The sequence below is a fragment of the Octopus sinensis genome, linkage group LG27 (assembly GCF_006345805.1).
Source record: "Octopus sinensis linkage group LG27, ASM634580v1, whole genome shotgun sequence".
NCBI classification, from domain to species: Eukaryota; Metazoa; Mollusca; class Cephalopoda; order Octopoda; family Octopodidae; genus Octopus; species Octopus sinensis.
The window spans coordinates 3,286,391-3,307,419 of NC_043023.1; the positions used below are offsets into that span (position 1 = coordinate 3,286,391).

General features: G+C 38.0%; 1 protein-coding gene and 1 long non-coding RNA gene across 2 annotated transcripts in view; one reads left to right on the top strand and one right to left on the bottom strand.

Moving 5' to 3' along the window:
• LOC118768262 overlaps positions 1-1,415 on the top strand; it is a 1,548-nt gene extending 133 nt beyond the window's left edge. The window contains exons 1-2 of the long non-coding RNA XR_005004093.1: positions 1-151; positions 1,082-1,415. The exon at positions 1-151 is cut by the window's left edge and continues 133 nt beyond it. This is a non-coding gene — a long non-coding RNA (uncharacterized LOC118768262). The remainder of the gene's footprint in view (positions 152-1,081) is intronic.
• LOC115225442 overlaps positions 1-20,778 on the bottom strand; it is a 119,938-nt gene extending 99,160 nt beyond the window's left edge. The window contains exons 1-7 of the mRNA XM_029796402.2: positions 20,739-20,778; positions 18,555-18,593; positions 16,374-16,412; positions 14,173-14,211; positions 12,206-12,454; positions 10,489-10,527; positions 6,686-6,934 (exon numbers count right to left, since the gene is read on the bottom strand). Of these exons, the coding sequence (XP_029652262.2) occupies positions 6,686-6,905 (220 nt within the window). The 5' untranslated portion in view covers positions 6,906-6,934; positions 10,489-10,527; positions 12,206-12,454; ... (2 more) ...; positions 18,555-18,593; positions 20,739-20,778. The remainder of the gene's footprint in view (positions 1-6,685; positions 6,935-10,488; positions 10,528-12,205; positions 12,455-14,172; positions 14,212-16,373; positions 16,413-18,554; positions 18,594-20,738) is intronic.
• Between the last annotated feature and the right edge of the window lie 251 nt (positions 20,779-21,029).

Consider the following 21,029-nt stretch of genomic DNA (forward strand, 5'->3'; position numbering starts at 1 on the left):
ATTGTTGATCTCTTTGCAGTTTTAGACGATTTTTCTTTATTTTCAGCTGTGTGTACTATGTTGAATCCACAAGAAGCAAAAGTGAGGAAAATTCCTGTTTTCTTCATTACTTCATCATATCAAAAGAATTCAGGAGCATCGGATTGTGGAGGTACGACTCAATGAACAAATCTTTATATATAAAAGTAAGGTTGTGTGTCTGTCTTCTACGATTTAGATTCCTAACTACTCCCACATTTTGCGGTGCAGTGTAACCAAAAGCGGGTATCTTATAGTCGTGATTCATATCGAGCCCTTCTGGGTATTAGCACGTATCTATGATGAGTCTACGATTTAAAAAAAAATTTATCATCATTTTATTCCATTTTAATGCATTTTTTCGCCATTATATAAGGGAAGTAACTCTCTAAAAATGTCTACGATGAGTCTACGATTTAAAAAAAAATTTACTATCATTTTTTTCCATTTCAATGCATTTTTTTCGCTATTATATAAGGGAAGTAACTCTCTAAAAATGTCTAAGATTAGTCAACGATTAAAAAAACATTTACCATCAATTTTTTCCATTTTAATGCATTTTTTCGCTATTATATAAGGGAAGTAACTCTCTAAAAATGTCTACGATGAGTCTACGATTTAAAAAAAAAATTACCATCATTTTTTTCCATTTAAATGCATTTTTTTCGCTATTATATAAGGGAAGTAACTCTCTAAAAATGTCTACGATGAGTCAACGATTAAAAAAGAAATTTACCATCATTTTTTTTCCATTTTTAATGCATTTTTTTGCTATTCTTTGGCTATAACTCTCCAAAAATGCTTCTATAGTTATTTCCCTTACAAACCCAAGCAACGCCAGGCGATACTGCTAGTTATTGATAAAGCTCTTCCAGTAAATCGCAATGTGCCACCAAAATATTGCAAGTGTGTTTTTCTTTTCAGCTCCTTCAGTTTTGTTCCATTTGATTTCAAATTTAGTGTATCAATGTAGTTTTGTCTGTTAATTATATAAATGAAATTATTTGTTGTCATAAATTGATAAACAGACAGTTAATAGCTATAAAATTTTTTCAATTCTCAGTTATTTTAGCCAAAAGATGTAGCAGAATTTTGAAAAGACTCTGTTAAACCAATGACAATGATGATGATATATAAAAAATATGGATATAAATTCTTTAAAATCCAACTATGCCAATGCAGTCAGTAAAAGTTTTCTAACAGGGCTGCTGAACAGAATAATTTCCCTTCTTGAAATATTTGTAGCCGAAGAAAGGGAGTCCGAGAAGGATTGCAGCAAGGATGAATGAGCAAAAAATGATTCCGACAATCTCAAGTGCACTGAAGGTTCTTGATCCATCAGCTTCAGTTTTCGGATCTGCAATTGATGAACAATAAAATATACAGCTACATTTATATATTTGTTTTACAAGAATTTTGATGTGAAATCGTGTATTGAAACAGATATTGTTGTATCTAGGAATGGTCATTTTGCCAGTTTAGCCAATAAAAAATAGAGATACAAAATACAAAATGGCTGACCGTTGCTAAGGAGAGACACACAAATAAGAAAGAAGAAAGCAAAGGACCACTGATGAGGTCACAGGAGTGTGACGAAAAAACTCTGGCTGAAATAAGATTAAGATTAATGTATAAAATAAATAACACTGAAGCAAAATAACACCAAATATATAGTGCGTGTGTTTTTATTGGCTAAACAGGCAAAATGACCATTCCTAAATACAAAAATATATAGCCTTTGTTTTTAATAAAAAATAGTAATATCTCCCAAGCTTGACCATTTTCATATTAACCTATTAAAAAATACTTTCGTTTCTATTATACAAATTCCAATTTAAAGTGATCTAAAGGAAAAGTCCCCATCAAAATTTCCAGTAACACTATGTTGCACACATTAGCTTGGTAATGACAAGGTTGTTTTACTAAAATCTTCATAATTTTCAAAATTTATTCATAAGGTCGGTCGGTCAGAACCCCCTTCGGTCACAACACAGACCATGGGATTGCACCTAGAAAGTTACCTTCCTAGTCGCAAGTCTGGGCAAGGCTGTTTATGGAAGACCAGCAGTCGCCCATGCATACCAGCCTCTCCTCTCCACACCACTGATGTTATCCAAGGGAAAGGCAAAGGGGCCGATACAGCTTGGCACCCGTGACGTTGCAACTCATTTCTACAGCTGAGTGAATTGGAGCAACGTGGAATAATGTGTCTTGCTCAAGGACACAACATGCAGCCTGGTCCGGGATTCAAGCTCACAACCTCACGATCGTAAGCTTGATGCTCTAACCGCTGAGCCATGCACCTTCATACAAAAGCAATGTATTTCAACAGAAATATGGTAAGGAATAGGTTAACACAAACCAGTATCCGAGAGGAGTATATTTAAAAGATTAGCTAATCCCCTTCAGATCAGTTCATCATTTAGAAGGGTTATATAGGATATGCAAAGTGGATTGACTTTCTTATTCTAGCACAGAAATGCAAGGTCAACAGATCAGTCTATGATTTAGAAGGGTTATATAGGATATGCAAAGGGGATTGACTTTCTTATTCTAGCACAGAAATGCAAGGTCAACAGATCAGTCTATGATTTAGAAGGGTTATATAGGATATGCAAAGGGGTTTGACTTTCTTATTCTAGCACAGAAATGCAAGGTCAACAGATCAGTCTATGATTTAGAAGGGTTATATAGGATATGCAAAAGGGATTGACTTTCTTATTCTAGCACAGAAATGCAAGGTCAACAGATCAGTCCATGCTTTAGAAGGGTTATATAGGATATGCAAAGGGGATTGACTTTGTTATTCTAGCACAGAAATGCAAGGTCAACAGATCAGTCCATGATTTAGAAGGGTTATATAGGATATGCAAAGGGGATTGACTTTCTTATTCTAGCACAGAAATGCAAGGTCAACAGATCAGTCCATGATTTAGAAGGGTTATATAGCAAAAGCAAACACAGGGCTTCTGTCAAATTTTGCCATTAAAAATATTTTTCTCTTCAAATTCAACCTTCATGATTAACTGGAAAATGTCACTCATTTCTATAACAATTAAATAGTACAATTGACAGATAATCCTAGGTAATGAAACTAACTAATCCATTCCTCGAACTATAAAAATATCCCGCCATGGGTTGTTATAAAGACTTATCAATTCAAAACAGAAAAGAAAAACTAAGACAGAAGTAAACCTTGAAATTGTCAAGTTACAAACTTTGAATTTGTGTAAATATTATGAAAATATTCGTGCAGCTGTTGTTGTTGTTACCATTATTATTATTATTATTCAGTAGTTTTATTTTTATCGCGTGCTTTCACTTCACTACTGAGCGCAGCTCTGTGTGCCTTAGGTATCTGCTGTGATTTGTTGTTATGCTCTGATGGTTATTGTATGGAAAGTGTTCTGCGTAGGATGTGTGCAGTGCCTAGTAGTGCAATTTTCTGTATGTTATATGTGTTTGTAAGTCCTGGTGTTTTTGCTATGTATTTGTCTGAATATTTTTTTATCATGCCTAATGCAACTACTATGATAGGAATTGTTTCTGTTTTCAGATTCCACATTCTGGTTACCTCTATTTTATTATTATTATTATTATAATTATTATCATCATCATTATCATTATTGAGTGAGCGAGCAGAGCATGCCATCAAAGTGACACTGGGGTAAAATATACGAAGCCCAGTATACCCATCATGACTACCCGTCTGATAAGGGTACACCAGGCACATGCATCACAACCATATGAGCACAACATGGTGATCTCATATCAAGATAAACAGCACATGACCTTGCAGGTGGGACCCAGTTAGAATTTTCTTCTGGTCGAGTAACCCATCCCACTCAAAAGGTCCCTGAATAAGGATTGTTTAAGGATGTTGAACGAAACACCCATGTTTCCAAAGGTGAATTATCCAAGCCTCCAAGAATTCCTTTCAACACACGGCTATGATGCTCCCCACTACTTCTGCTCATGATCAGAGATGCACATATCGTCAGCCACCAAGGGACATGCTCAACTGCTTAAGGTAAAAAAAACTGACAAGCAAATCTCTGGTTTTGAGCAGAATATTTGCTGTAGCCTATCTTTTATACCAAGACAAAATAATGTACATGATAACACTTCCAGTCAGTTAAGATCAGAAGCCATGAGAACCACTGCCTGGTACTGCATCAGGGCATTTATTATTATTATTATTATTAATTAGGAGGGCAGAGAGGTGGCTGAATTGTTAGCATGCCAGACAAAATGCTTAGCAACATTTTGTCCATCTTTATGTTCTGAGTTCAAAATCTGCCAAAGTCTACTCTACCTTTCATCCTGCCAGGGACAATAGAATAATTATTAGTTGAGCACTGGGGTCGATGTAATCAACTTACCCTCTCCCAGCTAAAATTGCTGGCTTTGTGCCAAAATTTGAAACCATTGCTGAACCATTGGCATGCCAGGCAAAATGCTTGGCAGCATTTGATACCTGTTTACATTCTGCGCTCAAATTTCTCTGAGGTCAACTTAGCCTTTCACCCTTTACAGGTCAATGAAGTAAGTACTAGTTGGGCATTGGGGGTCGATGTAATAAGCCCCACCCCTGAAATTACTAGCATTGTGCCAAAATCTGCAAATTTACTCTTTTGATTATAACCCGGCTCTTTAGTACAACCTGGCTCTTTAGTACAAATATTTGGTTTTCATAAGTTTTGAATTAAAATCTTCCACCAAACCTTAGTCACAATTTATGTTCCTAACACTAGCTTAATGATAACTAAGTTATTTTACTAAACTCTTTGTTATATTTAACCCTTTTGATACCAACCTGGCTGAAACTGCTTCTGGCTCTGTAATACAAATGTCTTGTTTTCATAAGTTTTGAATTAAAATCTTCCACCAAACCATAGTCACAATTTATGTTCCTAACACTAGCTTAATGATAACTAAGTTATTTTACTAAATCCTTTGTTATATTTAACCTTTTGATACCAACCTGGCTGAAACCACCTCTGGCTCTGAGTACAAATGTCTTGTTTTCCTAAGTTTTGAATTAAAATCTTCCACCAAACGTTAGTCACAATTTATGTTCCTAACACTAGCTAAATTATAACCAAGCTATTTTACTAAATTCTTTGTTATATTTAACCCTTTTGATACCAACCCGGCTGAAACCACCTCTGGCTCTTTAGTACAAATATTTGGTTTTCAGAAGTTCTGAATTAAAATCTTCCACCAAACTTTAGTCACAATTTATGTTCCTAACATTAGCTTCAAGATAACAAAGTTATTTTACTAAATTCTTTATTATATTTAAAATAATTGGAAGAAACACAGAGCAACTGAAAATAAATACAGTAACGAAAGGGTTAATATTATTTGAATGGTGGGGGAAAGTTGTGAAAACAGCAAGAGAGAATGATTCCACTTTAAGTGCCAAGCTGTGAGGGAGAGGGCACTTACCTTTGGTGTTCAAGGAGATGATTGGGTTCCTCGATTTTACATAAGGGACCTCCTGTATTAGAAGGATCACATCAATATCATCTATTTTTTCTTCTACTGGTGTTTAATTTGTATACGTCCCTTCTTTATTTATTGTTAACCATGTATACTTTCAATTTTTTTAATCCTTTCATATATATAAACCCCCCACACATACACCTTAAGTCTATCTTGGTATTGACCTCCTTATCCTTTGCCCTTGTGGCAATTAAAAGAAATCATTATTGAGAGGCTGTGTGGTAAGTAGCTTCCTTACAAACCACATGGTTCCGGGTTCATTCCCACTGCGTGACACCTTGGGCAAGTGTCTTCTACTATAGCTTCGGGCTGACCAAAGCCTTGTGAGTTGAATTGGTAGACGGAAACTGAAAGAAGCCCAACGTATATATGTATATATATATATATATGTGTGTGTATATGTTTGTGTGTCTGTGTTTGTCCCCCCAACATCGCTTGACAACTGCTGGTGGTGTGTTTACGTCCCTGTAACTTAGCAGTTCGGCATAAGAGACCGATAGAATAAGTACTAGGCTTCCAAGGAATAAGTCCTGGGGCTGATTTGCTTGACTAAAGGTGGTGCTCCAGCATGGCCGTAGTCAAATGACTGAAAGAAGTAAAAGAGTAAAAGAGTAACTATCAGCTGAGTCCATTGTGAAGATGGCCCCTCTACTTTCCTTCAACCAGGAAAGGCAACCAGTTTTTTATATGCTTGAGGCCCAGGGCAAAGGGGAACATATAGTAGACATTGCTGAAAGGGCTAAAGACCAGCAGTTGTCTTTTTGTCAAAACCTTAATAATCTTTTACAGGTTTCACTTAAAGAGGAAAATCAGGATGGAGAGGTAAGTGCTGCCTTCCAATCAGTTTGTTGAAAGGTGGGTGATAGAGGTGAGCATTACCTGCGTGAATGGGCCTTCTCTCAGGGTGTACCTGTATATTGGAGAGAAAAGACTAGGAGAGGGCATCCACCCTGGTGGTCAGGGAGACCATGGATTTTGTGGGTTTTCTTTACATGTAGCCCTTGAAAGTCCCTCCACTCTCAGGGGTTTTACTTTGACTTTGTTTCATTCATTGTATGACTTTTTACATGCTAAAACCCACACTGGACCCTCCCGAATGTTTTCCTTTGTGTTCGCCCTCTGAGGTTAATAAAGAAATTATTATAAATCATTTCCTTACCTTTTATCTTCAAATGAATGTCAGCAGCATTTTGGTTGTCATCATCAAATTCCCAAGTCAAACAATTCTTAGTTACGTCTTTGATAAAAAGAGTCGAAGTATTTTCAACATGTGCCACTTTATAGTAAGGGCCATCAGCGCATGTCCTGTCACATTCATATTTATAATTGTTGCACTTCCAAAACACCGGTCGTTTCATATTTGGTAATGTTATCGTCATTGTGACGTTTCCATTGTTCACAGCAATTCCTGAAATAAAGAAATCGGTTAAGAAGTTTTCTTCACAATCATATGGTTCTGGGTTCAGTCTCACTGCACAGCACCTTGGGAAAGTGTCTTCTACTACAGCCTCAGCCTTGTGAGTGGATTTGGTAGATGGAAACTGAAAGAATCCTGTCGTGTATATGTATATACATATATGTATATATATCTATAAAATAATATGTTACATTACTCAATAGTCAAGATAAAACTCTGAGTTTCAGATGCCGAAGTGGAAATCCACAACACCATCTCTTTGGTTATCTGGCCAATTTAAAAACGCTATGGAAAAATACCGTTATATAAAGGGAAATTACTGTATTATAATTCTGCTCGCGAACCCACGTGCGTTCTTATACGTCACTATGAAAACGTACACATCTTCACTCGCATTTTTCGCCAAATATATACGCATATATATACAACTTCATACACACACACATGTGTACCGTAAAAGTTCATACATACGTCTATATACGCACAAGCACAAGAAAAACCATGGTTAAAGATAACAGAAAAAAAACATAAGGAAGTATACAAAGCATAAAAACCACGTACATATACGGATAAGCCCCTATGCACTCATACACACACACGCCCATATATGTACATACCCGCACATATTTATATACGCATACATACACACGCATATACAAAAATTGAATATACATATCTCCACCCGCAAAAAAAAATTTTTTTAAATACTAAGTAAAAACGTCTATATATATATATACGTGCATTCTTATGCCCGCATACACACACATATCTAAAACTGCCCACTTATACATATTCACACATGTGTAGAAATGAACCTATATACACGTCTATATAGGCACAGGAAAAAACGCAGGATAGAAATGTACAGAAAAAATTATTATGCGTGAAAATATAAAAAATATATGAAATAATAAAAGGTATAATGAGATGAAAACTTTTTGGGACATAATATAGAAAGCATGTTCTATCTGTTTTCTTTAGGGGACCAAAAACCTAACAACACATGTATGCGGGCATAAGAATGCACGTATATATATATATAGACGTTTTTACTTAGTATTTAAAATAATTTTTTGGGGGGTAGGGTGGGGACATATGTATATTCAATTTTTGTATATGCGTGTATAAATATGTGCGGGTATGTACATATATGGGCGTGTGTGTGTATGAGTGCATAGGGGCTTATCCTTATATGTACGTGGTTTTTATGCTTTGTATACTTCCTTATGTTTTTTTTCTGTTATCTTTAACCATGGTTTTTCTTGTGTTTGTGCGTATATAGACGTATGTATGAACTTTTACGGTACACATGTGTGTGTGTATGAGGCTGTATATATATGCGTGTATATTTGGCGAAAAATGCGAGTGAAGAAGTGTATGTTTCCATAGTGATGTATAAGTACGCACGTGGGTTCGTGAGCAGAGTTATAACACAGTAATTTCCCTTTATTTAACGGTATTTTTTCATAGCATTTTTAAATTGGCCAGATAACCAAAGAGATGGTGTTGTGGATTTCCACTTCGGCATCTGAAACTCAGTTTTATCTTGACTATTGAGTAATATAAAATATTACTTAATAGATAAATTTCCTCTATTTACATAATATTGAAGTCTCTTTCTTTCTTTTATAGTTATTTTCATTTTAATATTTCTATTATATGTAATTTTCTAGATGGTGTAATTTAATTGTTCATTTTGAATTGATAAAAGGTGGGGTTTTTTTTTATTTTTTGATATAAATATTATATTGTGTGAAATTTGATTTAGTATTTCTAAATTGAATTTTTTTTTCCCTGTTAGTTTGGATTTATATTCCCTCAAATAATAATTATATACATATATATATTAATTTCAGGGCATCACGGGCAAGTTATAAATATATAAACACACAAGAGATAAGCAAGGGACAAAATAACAAAATACTTAACACCCAGTCATAATGTTGTAAGAGGCAGCTTCTGCCTGGTCGGAATCCATGCTGGGTATCAGTAAGCAAGTCATTTTCTTCATGGAACACGATTTGTTTCTTGCAGACTATTCAGTCTATGACTTTGCTGATGTGTGAGGTCAAAGAGATAGGCCTATAATTTTTAGCACCTGCCCTGCTTCCTCCTTTATGAATACAGCATATTATTCCTTCTTTCAGTTTGTCTGGGAGCTTACAAATTAAAAGAAGCTGCAGTGGTTTTGCAAGGCCCAAATATCCTGCCATTTTTATGATTAAACTGGCCAGCTCTGGCCTCTCCCATCTAACCTACAATGTCATTCCAAAAATTCATCATCGTATCATTGAAATCTCAAAGCTACGAGATATTCCATGATCAATTCAAACCAATGTGAATAAATAAGGATTACATTTCACTGAATTATCTGAATGCTAAAGGGTCAATATTTTTGCTCTTGGAAATTAAAAGGGAAAATGTGCAATAGAGACCATCAAAAGAAATTAGACATCTTATTACACTTAGACTAACGAGTTTTAATTTAATGAGATTTATGTTTATTGGGACATGATTTCATCAGACATGGGTGTACGCCTGATTAAACCATGTCACTTTCCACTTACACCCACCCCACTTATTTTAACCTCTCAGCACCTGGTATAAAGCCACCACACTCACTGCTATGCTCTTCGGTCGGGGCTTTTTCCTTCCGCTTCCTTTGTCTTTAAAGTTACTTGGCGACCTACTAGTGTTGGTGGCAAGTAAAAATGCCTCCAACTACTCTGTAAAATGGTTGGCATTGAAAAGGAGGAATGAATTCTGCATGAAACATCATCATCATCGTTTAACATCCATTTTCCATGCTAGCATGGGTTGGACGGTTCGACCGGGATCTGGGAAGCCAGGAGGCTGCACCAAGCTCCAGTATGATCTGGCAGAGTTTCTACAGCTGGATGCCCTTCCTAAACGCCAACCACTCCGTGAGTGTATTGGATGCTTTTTATGTGCCAGGGGAGGCTGGTAACGGCCACGATCGGTTGGTGGTTTTTACGTGCCACCGACATGGACCCCAGTCAAGGCGGGGCTGGCATCAGCCACGTACAGATGGTGCTTTTTACTTGCCACCGGCACAGGTGCCATGACTGATGATGACAAACATCATAACCACAATCCGATTCAGAACGACTGTAATAATCGCAGCTACATGGTAACCAAATGAGTGGTGGTGCAATGAAGAAAAGCAGCCACTACATGTGGTAAAGTGGTGGGTGTTAGGACGGCCATGAAGCAATAGAAGCCTTGCCAATGCATGGAATGGAGTTCACCACAATGCTGTGGTGTGTTGGATTCATAGCAAAATTGAAGGTGTCAGTCCTATATGGACCCCCACAAACCATCATGACCCTGGTCGAAAACCACTGTTGCAGTACATTCCCTGATGTGCATTTTTGGCTCTTTAGCCTTTCTCAATGGTCAAATTAAAAATTTAAAGAAATCAAAAATCAAAAGATTGGCTAAAAGTTATGAGTTAAGGGAAAGAAATAGAAGACAGAATTGAAAAGGTAATGTCTTGGAGAGAAAGGGTTTGTTAATCCACTTACCAATTTCGGTGATTTCCTTAGGATACGTATTTGTCAAACCTGTAAAAAATGGAAACAAAAATGTTTGATTTTAAGATGATATAATTCAAAATAAGGTGAATAAAAGAACATTATATTTCACAGTAATCTGATTGCTAAAGGATTAAACCAGCCATATCTGTTTTATGTTTGAACTAGCCACATCCACCCTCTCACACCTACCCTACAATGTCAGTCTAAAAATAAACAATCACATCAAAATGTCAAAACTACAAGATAATGAATGATTATTTCAAAAACCAGGAGGGAGGAAGTAGGTAGCTTAATGTGGGTGTGTTGACCCAAGGAGGGGTAAGAAGAGATAGCCAGATGAGGATGATGGAGGTGGGGTGATCAAGGTATTGAAAGAAGCAGAAGTGGAAAATTGGGAGATGAGCGGGAGGAGTGAGAGGAAAAGTATTTTCAAGGGTGGTCATTGTTGGGTATGACAATAGATGTTAATAGTTAGGGATGGTGGCACTATAGAACTAAGGGAAATTGGAAAGGTGGAAGATGGGAGAGGCGAGTATTAAAGGGAGAGAAAGGGTCCACTTACAGATGCTAGTAGTGTAACAAAGGGGAAATCTGAAAAATGAAGATGGGTTGGTGGCACATCAAAGTACAGAGGTATGTAGACATGTATGAGTAAATAGAGGGAGTTGGTAGCAACAGTAGGAGTAGGTAGTACTAAGTGGTTTGGTTCTATTTGAAGAAGAAGATCAGATAAGAATTCAAAGTGTGAGGACGGGGTGGTTGTAAAGATGTATGTGCTGGGTAGCAGGAATGTGCAAAGGTAATCTTTAAAAATATTTAGAATGGGGGAGGTGGTAATAGTGGAAGTGATATGTTGTTAGTACAACAAAGTTGTAACTTAAGGTTAATCATAAAGAATTACATAGATTTGACATAATAGGCAAACAAGGAATAGGTTCTGTGTTTACATGAGAGGATTACATCTGAAAATTTATTAAATAATTAGGGCTTGTGGTTTTGAAAGATAGTGGATGATTCTCATACACAGTGCCAAGATTAGTGTTGTATGGGGTGGGCGGGTAGAATATAGGGAATGTTTTGGGACCTGAGGTTCTGTATATAATTTGTTAATGAGGTAGATAATTTATAAGTTTAATTGTGGCGGAAAATCAAAAAATTTCCAAAATTTTCTTCCATAGAATGCATCATTTCTAAAGCTCTGCTAAAAACGAAATTGGAAAAATCCCAGTCCAAACAAAGAAAATCCACCTTATGTGAGTGACCTATTCTAGAACTCTGGGCACTCGAGTAAGTTTGCCTTAACAAAAATAACTTGTGGAAAAAATAAAATAAAATAAAAATAAAACTTACAGAAAAATGTTGCAAGCAAATAGCAGAACAAGGTCCAAACAGCCTTGATCTGGTGGGTGAGAGAGGTGAGCATTACCTGAGTGAATGGGCCTTCTCTTAGTGTATACCTGTATATTGAAGAGAAAAGACTGGGGAGGGCATCCACCCTGGTGGTCAGGGAGACCATGGATTTTGTGGGATTTCTTTATGTGTGGCGCTTGAAAGTCCCCCCATTCTCAGGGGTTTTACTTTGACTTTGTTTCATTCATTGTATGACATTTTACATGCTAAAACCCACACTGGACCCTCCCGAATGTTTTCCTTTGTGTTCGCCCTCTGAGGTTAATAAAGAAATTATTATAAATCATTTCCTTACTGTTTATCTTCAAATGATTGTCTGCAGCATTTTGGTTGTCTTCATCAAATTTCCAAGTCAAACATTTCTTAGTTACATCTTTGATCCAAAGCGTGGGAGTACCTCCACTATTTGCCACTTTATAGTCAGGGCCATCAGCGCATATCCTGTCACATTCATATTTATAATTGTGGAACCACCAAACCACCGGTTGTCTAATGTTTGGTATTTTTATCCTAAGGATGAAATTTCGATTGCGCACAGCAATTCCTGAAATAAAGAAATCAGTTAAGAAGTTTTCTCTACAATTATATGGTTCTGGGTTCAGTCCCACTGCACAGCACCTTGGGAAAGTGTCTTCTACTACAGCCTCAGCCTTGTGAGTGGATTTGGTAGATGGAAACTGAAAGAAGCCTGTCGTGTATATGTATATACATATAGGTAAATATAAATATATACACACATATATATATATGTGTGTGTGTGTGGTGTTTGTGTGTGTGTTTGTGTGTCTGTGTTTGTTCCCCCAACATAGCTTGACAACCGATGCTGGTGTGTTCATGCCCCCGTAACTTAGCGGTTTGGCAAAAGGGTCTGATAGAATAAGTACTAGGCTTACAAAGAATAAGTCCTGGGGTTCATTTGCTCGACTAAAGGTGGTGCTCCAGCATGGCCGCAGTCAAATGAGTAAAACAAGTAAAAGAGTAAAGAGTAAAGGGTATATATATAAATAGAAAATTTCAAAGCTATGAGATATTCCATGATCAATTCAAACCAATGTGGATAAATAAGGATTACATTTCACTGAATTATCTGAATGCTAAAGGGTTAATGTTTTTGCCCTTGGAAATTAAAAGGGAAAATGTGCAATAGAGACCATCAAAAGAAATTAGACATCTTATTACACTTAGACTAACGAGTTTTAATTTAATGAGATTTATGTTTATTGGGACATGATTTCATCAGACATGGGTGTACGCCTGATTAAACCATGTCACTTTCCACTTACACCCACCCCACTTATTTTAACCTCTCAGCACCTGGTATAAAGCCACCACACTCACTGCTATGCTCTTCGGTTGGGGCTTATTCCTTCCGCTTCCTTTTTCTTTATAGTTACTTGGCGACCTACTAGTGTTGGTGGCGAGTAAAAATGCCTCCAAGTACTCTGTAAAATGGTTGGCATTAAAAAGTAGGAATGAATTCTGCATGAAACGTCATCATCATCGTTTAACATCCGTTTTCCATGCTAGCATGGATTGGACGGTTCGACCGGGATCTGGGAAGCCAGGAGGCTGCACCAGGATCCAGTGTGATCTGGCAGAGTTTCTACAGCTGGATGCCCTTCCTAAACGCCAACCACTACGTGAGTGTAGTGGTTACTTTTTATGTGCCAGGGGAGGCTGGCAACGACCATGATCGGTTGGTGGTTTTTACGTGCCACCGACATGGACCCCAGTCAAGGCGGCACTGGCATCGGCCACGTACAGATGGTGCTTCTTACGTGCCACTGGCACAGGTGCCATGACTGATGATGACAAACATCACAACCACAGTCCTATTCAGAACGACTGTCATAATCACTGCTACATGGTAACCAAATGAGTGGTGGTGCAATGAAGAAAAGCAGCCACTACATGTGGTAAAGTGGTGGGTGCTAGGAGGGCCATGAAGCAATAGAAGCCTTGCCAATGCATGGAATGGAGTTCACCACAATGCTGTGGTGTGTTGGATTCATAGCAAAATTGAAGGTGTCAGTCCTATATAGGACCCCCACAAACCATCATGACCCTGGTCGAAAACCACTGTTGCAGTACATTCCCTGATGTGCATTTTTGGCTCTTTAGCCTTTCTCAATGGTCAAATTAAAAATTTAAAGAAATCAAAAATCAAAAGATTGGCTAAAAGTTATGAGTTAAGGGAAAGAAATAGAAGACAGAATTGAAAAGGTAATGTCTTGGAGAGAAAAGGTTTGTTAATCCACTTACCAATTTCGGTGATTTCCTTAGGATACGTATTTGTCAAACCTGTAAAAAATGAAAACAAAAACGTTTGATTTTAAGATGATATAATTCAAAATAATGTGAATAAAAGAACATTATATTTCACAGTAATCTGATTGCTAAAGGATTAAACCTGCCATATTAAACCAGCCATATCTGTTTTATGTTTGAAGTAGCCACATCCACCCTCTCACACCTACCCTACAATGTCAGTCTAAAAATAAACAATCACATCATCAAAATGTCAAAACTACAAGATAATGAATGATTAATTCAAAAACCAGGAGGGAGGAAGTAGGTAGCTTAATGTGGGTGTGTTGACACAAGGAGGGGTAAGAAGAGATAGGCAGATGAGGAAGATGGAGGTGAGGTGATCAGGGGATTGAAAGAAGTAGAAGTGGAAAATTGGGAGATGAGTGGGAGGTGTGAGAGGAAAAGTATTTTCAAGGGTGGTCATTGTTGGGTATGACAATAGATGTTAATAGTTAGGGATGGTGGCACTATAGAACTAAGGGAAATTGGAAAGGTGGAAGATGGGAGAGGCGAGTATTAAAGGGAGAGAAAGGGTCCACTTACAGATGCTGGTAGTGTAGTAAGGGGAAATCTGAAAGATGAAGATGGGTCGGCGGCACATCAAAGTACAGAGGTATGTAGACATGTATGAGTAAATAGAGGGAGTTGGTAACAAAAGTAGGAGTAGGTAGTACTAAGTGGTTTGGTTCTACTTGAAGAAGAAGATCAGATAAGAATTCAAAGTGTGAGGACGGGGTTGTAAAGATGTATGTGCTGGGTAGCAGGAATGTGCAAAGGTAATCTTAAAAAATATTTAGAATGGGGGAGGTGGTAATAGTGGAAGTGATATGTTGTTAGTACAACAAAGTTGTAACTTAAGGTTAATCATAAAGAATTACATAGATTTAACATAATAGGCAAACAAGGATTAGGTTCTGTGTTTACATGAGAGGATTACATCTGAAAATTTATTAAATAATTAGGGGTTGTGGTTTTGAAAGATAGTGGATGATTCTCATACACAGTGCCAAGATTAGTATTGTATGGGGTGGGTGGGTGTGAGGGCTCACTGTTAATTAACCAGGGTAGAATATAGGGAATGTTTTGGGACCTGAGCTTCTGTATATAATTTGTTAATGATGTAGTTAATTTATAAGTTGGATTGTGGTGGAAAATCAAAAATGTTCCAAAATTTTCTTCCATAAAATGCATCATTTCTAAAGCTCAGCTCAAAACAAAATTGGAAAAATCCCTACTGAAACAAAGAAAATCCACCTTACGTGAGTGACCTATTCCAGACCTCTGTGCACTTGAGTAAGATTGCCTTAACAAAAATATCCTACCCCACTTATTTTAACCTCTCAGCACCTGGTATAAAGCCACCACCCTCACTGCTATGCTCTTCGGTCGGGGCTTTTTCCTTCCGTGTCCTTTGTCTTTATTGTTACTAGGCGACCTACTAGTGTTGGTGCCTGGCTCCAGTCTGATCTGGCAGAGTTTCTATAGCTGTTTGCCCTTCCTAAACACCAACCACTCCGTGAGTGTAGTGGGTGCTTTTTATGTGCCACCAGCACAGGTGCCAGGGGAGGTTCGCAACGGCCACGATCGGTTGGTGGTTTTTACGTGCCACCGACATGGAAGCCAGTCAAGGCGGTGCTGGCATCGGCCACGTACAGATGGTGCTTCTTACATGCCACTGGCACAGGTGCCATGACTGATGATGACAAACATCACAACCACAGTCCTATTCAGAACGACTGTCATAATCACTGCTACATGGTAACCAATGAGTGGTGTGTGCAATGAAGAAAAGCAGCCACTACATGTGGTAAAGTGGTGGGTGCTAGGAGGGCCATGAAGCAATAGCAAAGCCTGCCAATGCATGGAATGGAGTTCACCACAATGCTGTGGTGTGTTGGATTCATAGCAAAATTGAAGGTGTCAGTCCTATATGGACCCCCACAAACCATCATGACCCTGGTCGAAAACCACTGTTGCAGTACATTCCCTGATGTGCATTTTTGGCTCTTTAGCCTTTCTCAGTGGTCAAATTAAAAATTTAAAGAAATCAAAAATCAAAAGATTGGCTAAAAGTTATGAGTTAAGGGAAAGAAATAGAAGACAGAATTGAAAAGGTAATGTCTTGGAGAGAAAAGGTTTGTTAATCCACTTACCACTTTCGGTGATTTCATCAGTATATGCATTTGTCAAACCTGTAAAAAATGAAATCAAAAATGTTTGATTTTAAGATGATATAATTCAAAATAATGTGAATAAAAGAACATTATATTTCACAGTAATCTGATTGCTAAAGGATTAAACCAGCCATATCTGTTTTATGTTTGAAGTAGCCACATCCACCCTCTCACACCTACCCTACAATGTCAGTCTAAAAATAAACAATCACATCATCAAAATGTCAAAACTACAAGATAATGAATGATTAATTCAAAAACCAGGAGGCAGGAAGTAGGTAGCTCAATGTGGGTGTGTTGACCCAAGGAGGGGTAAGAAGAGATAGCCAGATGAGGATGATGGAGGTGGGGTGATCAGGGTATTGAAAGAAGTAGAAGTGGAAAATTGGGAGATGAGTGGGAGGAGTGAGAGGAAAAGTATTTTCAAGGGTGGTCATTGTTGGGTATGATAATAGATGTTAATAGTTAGGGATGGTGGCACTATAGAACTATGGGAAATTGGAAAGGTGGAAGATGGGAGAGGCGAGTATTAAGGGAGAGAAAGGGTCCACTTACAGATGCTAGTAGTGTAATAAAGGGGAATCTGAAAGATAGATGAAGATGGGTCGGCGGCACATCAAAGTACAGAGGTATGTAGACATGTATGAGTAAATAGAGGGAGTTTGTAGCAAAAGTAGGAGTAGGTGGTACTAAGTGGTTTGGTTCTACTTGAAGAAGAAGATCAGATAAGAATTCAAAGTGTGAGGACGGGGTGGTTGTAAAGATGTATGTGCTGGGTAGCAGGAATGTGCAAAGGTAATCTTAAGAAATATTTAGAATGGGGGAGGTGGTAATAGTGGAAGTGATATGTCGTTAGTGCAACTAAGTTGTAACTTAAGGTTAATCATAAAGAATTACATAGATTTGACATAATAGGCAAACAAGGATTAGGTTCTGTGTTTACATGAGAGGATTACATCTGAAAATTTATTAAATAATTAGGGGTTGTGGTTTTGAAAGATAGTGGATGATTCTCATACACAGTGCCAAGATTAGTGTTGAAAGGGGTGGGTGGTGTGAGGGCTCACTGTTAATTACCAGGGTAGATATGAATGGGAAGTGGGAATGGCGACAAAGGTATTATAAGGGGATGAGTTAAAATGTGGTGAAAATATGTTAAGGTAGTTAAAAATTGGATTGTGGTGGAAAATCAAAAATGTTCCAAAATTTTCTTCCATAAAATGCATCATTCTAAGCTGCTAAAAACAAAATGGAAAAATCCCTACTGAAACAAAGAAAATCCACCTTACGTGAGTGACCTATTCCAGACCTCTGTGCACTTGAGTAAGATTGCCTTAACAAAAATATCCTACCCCACTTATTTTAACTCTCAGCACCTGGTATAAAGCCACCACCCTCACTGCTATGCTCTTCGGTCGGGGCATTTTCCTTCCGCTTCCTTTGTCTTTATTGTTTAGGCGACCTACTAGTGTTGGTGCCTGGCTCTAGTCTGATCTGGCAGAGTTTCTATAGCTGTTTGCCTTCCTAAACACCAACCACTCCGTGAGTGTAGTGGATGCTTTTTATGTGCCAGGGGAGGCTCGCAACGGCCACGATCGGTTGGTGGTTTTTACGTGCCACCGACATGGAAGCCAGTCAAGGCGGGGCTGGCATCGGCCACGTACAGATGGTGCTTTTTACATGCCACCAGCACAGGTGCCATGACTGATGATGACAAACATCATAACCACAATCCTATTAAGAACGACTGTAATAATCGCAGCTGCATGGTAACCAAATGAGTGGTGGTGCAATGAAGAAAAGCAGCCACTACATGTGGTAAAGTGGTGGGTGCTAGGAGGGCCATGAAGCAATAGAAGGCTTGCCAATGCATGGAATGGAGTTCACTACAATGCTGTGGCTTGTTGGATCCATAGCAAAATTGAAGGTGTCAGTCCTATATGGACCCCCACAAACCATCATGACCCTGGTCGAAAACCACTGTTGCAGTACATTCCCTGATGTGCATTTTTGGCTCTTTAGCCTTTCTCAATGGTCAAATTAGAAATTTAAAGAAATCAAAAATCAAAAGATTGGCTAAAAGTTATGAGTTAAGGAAAGAAATACAGACAGAATTGAAAAGGTAATGTCTTGGAGAGAAAAGGTTGTTAATCCACTTACCACTTTCGGTGATTTCATCAGTATATGTATTTGTCAAACCTGTAAAAATGAAATCAAAAATGTTTGATTTTAAGATGATATAATTCAAAATAATGTGAATAAAAGAATATTATATTTCACAGTAATCTGATTGCTAAAGGATTAAACCAGCCATATCTGTTTTATGTTTGAACTAGCCACATCCACCCTCTCACACCTACCCTACAATGTCAGTCCAAAAATAAACAAGTCTAAAAATAAACAATCACATCATCAAAATGTCAAAACTACAAGATAATGAATGATTAATTCAAAAACCAGGAGGGAGGAAGTAGGTAGCTCAATGTGGGTGTGTTGACCCAAGGAGGGGTAAGAAGAGATAGCCAGATGAGGATGATGGAGGTGTGGTGATCAAGGTATTGAAAGAAGCAGAAGTGGAAAATTGGGAGATGAGTGGGAGGAGTGAGAGGAAAAGTATTTTCAAGGGTGGTCATTGTTGGGTATGATAATAGATGTTAATAGTTAGGGATGGTGGCACTATAGAACTAAGGGAAATTGGAAAGGTGGAAGATGGGAGAGGCGAGTATTAAAGGGAGAGAAAGGGTCCACTTACAGATGCTAGTAGTGTAATAAAGGGGAAATCTGAAAGATGAAGATGGGTCGGCGGCACATCAAAGTACAGAGGTATGTAGACATGTATGAGTAAATAGAGGGAGTTTGTAGCAAAAGTAGGAGTAGGTGGTACTAAGTGGTTTGGTTCTACTTGAAGAAGAAGATCAGATAAGAATTCAAAGTGTGAGGACGGGGTGGTTGTAAAGATGTATGTGCTGGGTAGCAGGAATGTGCAAAGGTAATCTTAAGAAATATTTAGAATGGGGGAGGTGGTAATAGTGGAAGTGATATGTCGTTAGTGCAACTAAGTTGTAACTTAAGGTTAATCATAAAGAATTACATAGATTTGACATAATAGGCAAACAAGGATTAGGTTCTGTGTTTACATGAGAGGATTACATCTGAAAATTTATTAAATAATTAGGGGTTGTGGTTTTGAAAGATAGTGGATGATTCTCATACACAGTGCCAAGATTAGTGTTGAAAGGGGTGGGTGGGTGTGAGGGCTCACTGTTAATTAACCAGGGTAGAATATAGGGAATGTTTTGGGACCTGAGGTTTTGTATATAATTTGTTAATGAGGTAGTTAATTTATAAGTTGGATTGTGGTGGAAAATCAAAAATGTTCCAAAATTTTCTTCCATAAAATGCATCATTTCTAAAGCTCAGCTCAAAACAAAATTGGAAAAATCCCTACTGAAACAAAGAAAATCCACCTTACGTGAGTGACCTATTCCAGACCTCTGTGCACTTGAGTAAGATTGCCTTAACAAAAATATCCTACCCCACTTATTTTAACCTCTCAGCACCTGGTATAAAGCCACCACCTTCACTGCTATGCTCTTCGGTCGGGGCTTTTTCCTTCCGCTTCCTTTGTCTTTATTGTTACTAGGCGACCTACTAGTGTTGGTGCCTGGCTCTAGTCTGATCTGGCAGAGTTTCTATAGCTGTTTGCCCTTCCTAAACACCAACCACTCCGTGAGTGTAGTGGATGCTTTTTATGTGCCAGGGGAGGCTCGCAACGGCCACGATCGGTTGGTGGTTTTTACGTGCCACCGACATGGAAGCCAGTCAAGGCGGGGCTGGCATCGGCCACGTACAGATGGTGCTTTTTACATGCCACCAGCACAAGTGCCATAAGTGATGATGACAAACATCATAACCACAATCCTATTAAGAACGACTGTAATAATCGCAGCTACATGGTAACCAAATGAGTGGTGGTGCAATGAAGAAAAGCAGCCACTACATGTGGTAAAGCGGTGGGTGCTAGGAGGGCCATGAGCAATAGAAGGCTTGCCAATGCATGGAATGGAGTTCACTACAATGCTGTGGCTTGTTGGATCCATAGCAGAATTGAAGGTGTCAGTCCTATATGACCCCACAAACCATCATGACCCTGGTCGAAAACCCTGTTGCAGTACATTCCCTGATGTGCATTTTTGGCTCTTTAGCCTTTCTCAAAGGTTAAATAAAAATTTAAAGAAATCAAAGTCAAAAGATTGGCTAAAAGTTATGAGTTAAGGGAAAGAAATAGAAGACAGAATTGAAAAGGTAATGTCTTGGAGAGAAAAGGTTTGTTAATCCACTTACCAATTTCGGTGATTTCCTTAGGATACGTATTTGTGAAAACTGTAAAGAATGAAAACAAAAACGTTTGATTTTAAGATGATATAATTCAAAATAATGTGAATAAAAGAACATTATATTTCACAGTAATCTGATTGCTAAAGGATTAAGCCAGCCATATCTGTTTTATGTTTGAACTAGCCACATCCACCCTCTCACACCTACCCTACAATGTCAGTCCAAAAATAAACAAGTCTAAAAATAAACAATCACATCATCAAAATGTCAAAACTACAAGATAATGAATGATTAATT